The sequence below is a fragment of the Mandrillus leucophaeus genome, unplaced genomic scaffold (assembly GCF_000951045.1).
Source record: "Mandrillus leucophaeus isolate KB7577 unplaced genomic scaffold, Mleu.le_1.0 Scaffold718, whole genome shotgun sequence".
Lineage (NCBI taxonomy): Eukaryota > Metazoa > Chordata > Mammalia > Primates > Cercopithecidae > Mandrillus > Mandrillus leucophaeus.
The window spans coordinates 356628-364710 of NW_012107786.1; the positions used below are offsets into that span (position 1 = coordinate 356628).

Consider the following 8083-nt stretch of genomic DNA (forward strand, 5'->3'; position numbering starts at 1 on the left):
TGACCTTTGTTTGCCCGAGGCCGCGCTGGCGGCCCGCAGGGGTCGTGACGGCGACGGTGGGGCAGGGCCCTAAGTCGAAAACAACGGGATCCATACTCGGGAAGTGCGGGCTGTCAGGGCCTGGCCGGTCACGGGGCTCGAGGCATGCCTAGCGATGGGGAAAACAGGCCCGGGAGGAGGGCGGCCTTGCCAACCGAGACCTGGGGCCAAGCAGGGCCGGAACTCAGCACTCTCGACTTCAGTGGGCTGGATTCTGGCTGTTTGGGGGCATTCGGGGGTCTGGGCCGCCGCCTCTCCTAGGCCAGAGGCCCAGGTTACAGGTGCCCCACAGACCACCGGTTTTCCAGGGCACAGAACCGCCGGCGCCCAAACCCCACCACCCACCTCTAGCTCTAATTAGCCGCTTTGAAGATGAAACAGGCCTGAGCCCCCATGCAAGCCACTGCCAACTGGCCTCTCCCTACCCCATCCTGCTCCAGATGGGAGGAGGTGGAGAGTTGAGGGGTGGGGAGTGCCAAAAAGGAGGCTGTCTGGGTGCCCTTGGGGATGGAGAGATAGGGACCCACCCGGAGGGACAGGTCCGGCCAGAAGGCCCGGTCCCGGCTCCTCTAGGCCCTGGCTCCACAGTTGACTCACAGGCGGCAGCCCCAAACCACTTCCCTCTAGGTGCCTCAGTTTCCCCATCTATAAAATGTGAGTGATAACTCCCACCCAAGAGGCTGTGGGGTGAGGCAGCCTGGCTAATTAAACCCAAGATGAAAGAGGGCAGGATGAGAGCAGCCCTGGGGAGGGGAGGCAGCCTGCAGTAGGAGCCAGTCTGGTTTCCCTGTCTGAGCCCAGAGGGTGCTGGTAACTGCACATCCCCGGCCCTCACCACCCTCACGGTGAGGCAGGAATGATTATTAAACCCCTCGCAGAGTTGAGGAGACAGGCTTCCAAGGATCAGGAGGCCTGACACTGGCTCTGGCCCTGGCTCAGCCTCTGACAGCGTGGCCTCTGCACACCTCCTGCCTGAGTGTTGGCTCCTTGAGGCTGAGGGTCTGGAGGGAGGGAACCCACTTGTGGTCTCCAATGCTGCAATGGACGAATCTGCATGGACTTGCTGAGGCTCACAGCAACCCAAGTACCGAGGGTGGGTACCAGATGAGGAAAGGGAAGCCCACAGAGGTGCGGTCACTCAGTCACAGAGCCCCTCAGAGGTGGAGCCTCGACTTTCACAAACAGCCCCTTGTTGCATCTGACCTGGTCCTCCCCCTACACCAGGTACCCTTGGCCCTCTTGGGTGTCCAGGTCCCTGGGTGGGCCCTGTTCTCACCTGTCTGTTCCCCTATGGGCGGGTGGTGCTGGCTCTGTCCCTGGCAAAGCCAAGCATGGAGCTGAGCTCAGACTGTCATCAGACTCACCCTCGACAGCAACATGCCAGCCGAGGGCCCAGGTGTGGGCCACTGCCGGATGCTGAGCTGGGAATTCCCCACTCCATGCCCTCTCTCATTTCTCCTCCTCCTGAGTTTCTGTCCTCCCCATGCAGCCCAGTTATGGGCAGACACTAGACACAAGGCTTGGAAAAGGGAAAGTCAGTTTCCCAAGGGTTCTGAGCCTCAGTTTTCTCATCTGTAAAATCGGGCTACAACAAACACACCCTCGCGGGCCTGGCTGCTGGAGATACAGGAAGGCTTAGGAAAGAACGAGTTGATAGGCAAAGTCATGGAGATAGAGCAGATAGTGGGTGCCGGGCCACGGAGAGGGGAGACACAGTGACAGCTAATGAGTACAGGGTTTTCTTTGGGGCGATGAAAATGTTCTGAGATTTAGTGGTGATGGTTGTACAGCTCTGTGAGGTTACTAAAAACCAGTGAATTGTACATTTTATAAAAGGGTGAATTTGATGGTATATTAATTCTATCTAAATAAAGTTATTTAAAATGGCATTTAAAAAGGGGTCCCACCCCAGACCAGCAGAGGCACAAAAAGTAAAAATAAAAAAAATACAAAGGGGTCCCTCAAGTTCAGAACTTGCAGTGGTGGGGAGGAGAACCAACAATAAACAAGGAAGATAAAACAAAATGCCACAGAGTGAAAGTTGTGGCAAAGAAAATAGGATAGTGGGACAGAGGTGGCGGGGGACAAGGATTTAGCTGGGGTGGATGGAGAGGCCCCTCAGAAGAGGGGACATTTGGTTGAAACCTGAATGAAGAAAGGTGGCCAGTAATCCAGTAGGGAAATGTGTTCCAGGCAGAAGGAGCATCAGGAGGAGGGCCAGATCTGGGAACAGGCCAAAGCTTGTTCAGGGGACGCAGGAGACAGCAGTGTGGCTGGCATACAGGGACCCAGCTGGAAGGGAATTGGGAGGTCAGGGGCGGCCCCAGCACGCCAGGCCTCAGCCTCTTATTCCAGCTGCAGTGAAGCCACTGGAGGGTATGAGCCGAGGAGAGGCCTGGCCTGGGTTTTAACAGCACCTCGTGTGGCCCACCTGCCTCTCCAACCTCAGCTCCCCTGCCCTTTCTTCCCCTCACCGCACAGCCAAGTTGCATTTGGGTTCGTGGCACACACACTAGACTCACTCCTGCTTTGCGGCCTTGGCATCAGCTGTTCCTTCTGCTGGTCATTGTCTTCTCTGCTCTGCACAGCTGGCTCCTCCTTCTCATTCAGGCCTCAGCACCCCTACCTGCCACCATCACATTCTCTTGCCAAATGTTTTGTTTGCGTCTTATGCTTATGCTTACTTATTTCCTTATTTGTTTGCCTTGCTTTGTAGAATCTCAGTGCCTGGCACAGCAGGTTCTCAGAAATTAAGGGATGAATTTAGGGATGAATGAATGCCATGTAGCTGGCACTGTGCTGCTAGATGAACAGAGATATGCTGCTAGATGTGAACAGAGCAGAGGGCGCCAGCCTTCATGGCACTCACAGTTCAGCTACATGTTTCCCCGCTGTCACATACATTGTCTGTCTCCTGAGCTGCCCAAGAAGACAGCCACACCACACACTGCGGCCTGTGGGTCAAACCTAACCCACAAAGATGTTTTGTTGGACCCATTCCATGTTTTAAATTTTTTTGATTAGCTGGGTGTGGTAGTAAACACCTGTAGTCCCAGCTACTCAGGAGGCTGAGGCAGGAGGATCACTTGAGCCCAGTAATTCAAGATTGTACCACTGTGCTCCAGCCCAGGTGACCTAGTGAGACCCCAACTCTTAAAATTATTTTAAAAATAAAAAAATTGAGCTAACATTTAAAAATTAAGTCAGTTTCACTTACAAATTTGGACTTCTGGTTTCTCTTGGAAAATGGAAAGCTGTGGCCATGTGAGGTTTGTGCACCTGAACGACAGGATTGTGGCTGCCTTTCAGATAGGCACATTCTCTCCAGTTCCCACCCACTCTGTTCTCCCCCTGACCACCAGGGTCAGTTGTCTTTTGTCACTGAATTTGTAGTATTTTCTTCCTGTATCTGTGTCTCTACCAAAAGTTGGACTGTGAAAGGTGAATGGGTCACGGGAATCAAGAAAAGAGGATATTCATTCATTCAACAAACATTTATTGATAACCCACTTTGTGCCAGGCACAGCTGGGGATATAGCAGTAGACAACACTGCCTCCCACCTCGGGCCCCATTCCACACCCTGTAAACCACACCTTGTGCAGGGAGGGGTTCCCTTGGCCGGCTTCACTTTATTTACCCAGTGTCCTGTCCTTCTGGACACTGGAGTTACTCCCCTGATGGGGAAGACTGCACCTTGTGTCTAGGGACATCTGTGAAGACTTCACCATAGTATCCACCGAGCACCCACTGTGTACCAGCCCATCAGGGGGTGGCACAACAAAACTGCTCAATCAATACTTGTTGAACGAATGAACTAATTGCACCTCTCTCCTGGACAGAGAGTGGTTTAAGGTTGTTTCTCCTGGATTCACCTCAAAAGATAGGCACATGCCAGGTGTTCACTTAATGTCAGTTGAACTCAAAGGTCTGGCTGGGATCAGAGTGGAGGTCACAGCCCTTGGAAAGGCAGGGGAAGAGGCAAACGCGAATGCCCCATCCCTGCCCTTAAGTAGGTCAGCGAGTGAGGGAAGCCCAGCCAACCCCAAAGTGTCACGATGGGATGGGAGCGTGGGCTTCATGGAGGCCTCTGAGGAGCAGGGGCATCCCTCCACATGGGCCTGGGGCCTGAGGAGAGTATGAAGAGTGGCTGGGGGCGCGGGTCCCAGGCTGAACCTCAGCCCAGGGCAGGCCGTGGGTAGGAAGCTCTCCGCGGTGGCCGTAGCAGGTCAAAGGCGGCTGGGCCTTTCCTGGTCTGAGGTCCCCAGCCCTCCGCACTCCACCAGCCTGGCTGCACCTGAAATCCACCCATTTGGGACAAGGAGAGTTTTTGAGGGTGCGTAAGTCCCAGTGGCCAAGACGTGGGGGTCTGTCGGGCTCTCGGCGCACTCCGTGCAGTTGAAGCCACTTCCTCCGTGAAGGCTTCAGGGCAGAACGCGGGTTCTCTGCCGGGTACTCGGTCGCGCGGTCCGCACCTCCCCACACACCGGCCGCGGACGCTCCTGCGGCCCTGCGTGCCTTTTCGCACGAAGCCGGCGCCCAGCAAACACCCACCGGCTGAGCCACGAGTTGCTCAGCCAGGCCTTTGGGATCCCACGCCGCCTGGGCCCAGGCCCGGTTCAACAAGTGCGGACCGGGCCGCCCGTTCCCGCCCGGCGGCTTCGCGCCTCCCCAGGAGCCTCGGGCGCGCCGGGTTGGGCCGGCCCCAGTTGGACGAGTTTCGTGTCATCACCCGCGGAGCGTGCCAGCGCCGGTGCAAATAACGTTGCCCCCTCCCTCCCTGCTCCGCTCCCTCCGAAACCCCTGTTAGCAAACGCCGGTACGCCTGGCTGGGAGGTCCCGCTGGGCAGCCAGGGGCAGAGTGCCCGACGCCCGCCCCCCGCCCTGCCCGGCCGCCCCGCCCGGGCCGCGAGGCCACCTCACCCGCAGCGGAATGGAAACCGGTTCGACAGGTAACAAATAGGTGGGTTGTCACCGTTATTTCCCAACGCATGCGCCGTCGCTCCCCAGGCCACTCCAAGCTAATTAGATCAGATCACCGCCCCCCACCCCCCCCCCCCACCCACCAACACACACCGCCGCGAGCCAATAAAGCGTCAACCCGTCCGTCCGGCTCGCACTTTAAGACTTCCCGAGCGGCCGCGGGGACGCCAGTCGAGCCGGGAGACGCTTACCTGCCGCTTCCCGGTGCACCTGGCCTCAAGGGACCTCGTTTGCAGGGAAGACGGCGACACTCTGCGGAGTTGGAACCGGCGCGCGCCGTCCGGGCTCGGACCTTCCCCGGAACGTAGGGGCGCCTTAGCGACTCCTTCCCTGCTGTGCCCCGTTCCCGGCGTTCAGCCCGGCCCCGCAAAGGGGGGACGGTTCCCGGCTTCAGTTACGGAAGCGGCCCGTGTCCAGCGACGAGGGTTCGAAAATGCCCCGCGCGTTCCTGGTGAAGAAGCCGTGCGTCTCCACGTGCAAGAGGAACTGGAGCGAGCTCCCAGACGAGGAGCGCGGCGAGATCTACGTGCCAGGTGAGGCAGCCGCCCTCCGGCCTGGGACGCCCGCCACGGCGTCGAGGCTGCGGGCGGGCGCAGGTAGGTCCGCGGAGCCGGACGGCAGGCGCGGTGTGGGCTCCGGGGCTGAATGCGGCCGCGGCCCAGGCTGGGTGGGCCCGCGGCTCCCGACCCGGGGCACAGGGGGCGGGGGCGGGGCCGGCGGAAGAGCGCCGGTGGGGGCGGGGGCTGCATGGTGGAAGCGGAGCCGCTCCCAGGGCCTAGGGGGCGCGGAACCGCTTACCCCCACCCCCTGAACCGCGGCACAGAGGAGGCAGCGGGGTGTGTCACCGCTGAGAGACCCTCGGCTCCGACGTCGTAAATCCAGAAAACCGGGATTTGCATGAGGCGGGAGGAGGGCACTGGAGCAATGCCACTTTGGGGGGCGGGGAGCGAGCTGCAGTTTCGGCCGAGATTTGTGTTAAAAGACTCTGAGCTCCAGCCGCTCGCACAGGTCCTTCCTCCTCCCCGACAACACTGGTGGCCGGGTCGGAGTGAGGGTCGAGCCGGTGGGGGGTGTGGGCCCCCAAATTTTCGTGGGGCTCCGGCTCCTGGTCCCGCGCAGTGCGCCGAGACGGTAGGGCAGGCGCCCGCTGCGCCCCTCTTGCCCTTAAAGCAGAGGTGGGATCGGGTCTCACGTCTGCTAGAAACGCACTTCCTTCACCTTGGCGGAGGACACAATTGCATAGAAAGCAGCTGAAGGGAGCCCACCCCACAGCGGGGGGCCAGGCCCGGGGAAGCTGGTGTACCCAGTTATTTTTGGCAAACGCCTAGACAGCGTCGACTGTGAATGAGTAACCCGAGTTGCTTCTTCCTCCAGCGGCATCTTCCCCTGAACGCCCCAAGAACACTCCTATCCCTTCTGTCCTCCCCAACCCCCAACAAAGTCTTTGGTCTGGAGAAAGCCTGCTTCCTTCCGAACGCCCCCTCCCCAGGCCGTGGGGGCGGGGCGGGGACGCTCTGAACGCCCAGCCCAGCCCCTCCGAGGGGGGAGGGGGGAGTAATTAACCAACTGACTTTGACCCTTGATCTGCAGACTCCCTGGCACCGCCCCAGGCCTTGTAGGAAAGTGGGGAAATGAGGGCAGCAGTGAGGGGCCCTGTGAGGGCTCTTGCTCAGTTTCCCTCCTGAATCAGCTGTTGAAGACAGTGTGGTGAGGTCTTTGTGGCCTGTGGTGCTGGCAGGATGTTTCACAGCTTAACCTGATCTCAAGGGGACCCCTCTTTCACAGTTCCTTAAAACAAGGGAATGTGCCAGAAGACCCTGATAACCCCATTGGGGAAACTGAGGCAAAAAGGGACGTGAGTGGCCTTCTCACCTGTGGCAGATTAGGGTGTGGGCTCAGGATTCTGTTTATAGCTTCTTGCTTGGCCACCATCCCTGGTGAACTGGCTGGTTCTCTACCTGGGGGTTTGTGGGGGCACGCACAGCGCCGGAGCCCCCTCCCCGCTCGGCCCTCCGCCCTCACCTATGTTTGACTTGCTGCTTAGCTGCTCCTTGGAATCTGATAAACTGAACTTGGACCGTGGTAAAGGTGAGCTGAGCTCTGAGCCAGGCTCAGTGTGCTGTTATTTTTAGTTTTATTTCACATCCCAATCAGTAACAGATCATGTGTTGACTTTTACAAAGAACAAAGAAATTCCGTTTGTTGAAATCATTGACTTCTTTGTGTCCTAGCGATTTTCTCCACCACAGTTCTAGTGGCCACAGTGGAAGTGGCAGGGGAGACTTATGCCCCAGGGGCTGTCCCATCAGGTGCAGGGGAGGGCCTCTGGGTGGTCCGGGCCACCGGCTGCCACTGTCCAGGTGAGGGAGACCTGCCGGCTTCTCTGTAGGCTCCTCCAGGATGTGTGACGGGAGTCCAATCTCAAGGATGAAGGGAGAATTTGTCCTCATCTCTCTGGCAAGGAGAGAATCCTGTGGGTCAAGTAAAGGGTAGAAGATAGAGAACTTAATTTTACCTCTGAAAGCCATGTGGCCCACTGAAGAGTTTTCCCACAGTTTTTGGCAATGAGAAAGGGAATGTCCGCAGTCCACGCTCGGGTGCCTCAGATGGCTGGAGAGTGGGGGTGTGTTTTGTGCTGGCCTGTCCCCTGGCTGGGCCATTCCATCACCAGCCAACCATGACCCCAGAGCCAGCTGGGCACGTTTCCGTTCGCCTCACAGATTCCTGGAACGTTGTGACCAGCTAAGCGTTGACCCTACTTCCAGTGGAGGGCCCAGGAACGTGGGAGTGTTTGAGTTCTGACCTTGCTGCCAGGTTCCTCTGAGACCCTCAAAGCCTCCCAGAGACCACCTGGAAGGGGAAGGTTTTACTGGCCAGAGGTGCTGGGCCCCAGCCCGACAGCACTGATTCCAGGGCCTGAGTTTGACAATCACATCAGCCTCTCCCCCAGGTAGAGTTCTAGAGCTTCTCACTCCCAGGGCAGAATCTTTCCCCTGGGAAGAGGTGAAGACAGCTCCATGCATGCGCCCTGGAGACTTGAAAGGATTACTGGCTGGGAAGCCA

General features: G+C 58.3%; 2 protein-coding genes and 1 long non-coding RNA gene across 3 annotated transcripts in view; 1 reads left to right on the forward strand and 2 right to left on the reverse strand.

The window, feature by feature from the left end:
- The window catches only part of AP5B1 (adaptor-related protein complex 5, beta 1 subunit), a 9501-nt gene extending 7795 nt beyond the window's left edge, over positions 1-1706 (reverse strand). Inside the window, exons 1-2 of the mRNA XM_011965241.1 lie at positions 1640-1706; positions 195-296 (exon numbers count right to left, since the gene is read on the reverse strand). Of these exons, the coding sequence (XP_011820631.1) occupies positions 195-296; positions 1640-1706 (169 nt within the window). The remainder of the gene's footprint in view (positions 1-194; positions 297-1639) is intronic.
- Positions 1707-5118: 3412 nt separating this feature from the next.
- The window catches only part of OVOL1 (ovo-like zinc finger 1), a 10283-nt gene continuing 7318 nt past the window's right edge, over positions 5119-8083 (forward strand). The window contains exon 1 of the mRNA XM_011965198.1: positions 5119-5553. Coding sequence (XP_011820588.1) covers positions 5454-5553 — 100 coding nt within the window. The 5' untranslated portion in view covers positions 5119-5453. The remainder of the gene's footprint in view (positions 5554-8083) is intronic.
- The window catches only part of LOC105528453, a 1978-nt gene continuing 998 nt past the window's right edge, over positions 7104-8083 (reverse strand). Inside the window, exon 2 of the long non-coding RNA XR_001004358.1 lies at positions 7104-7491. This is a non-coding gene — a long non-coding RNA (uncharacterized LOC105528453). The remainder of the gene's footprint in view (positions 7492-8083) is intronic.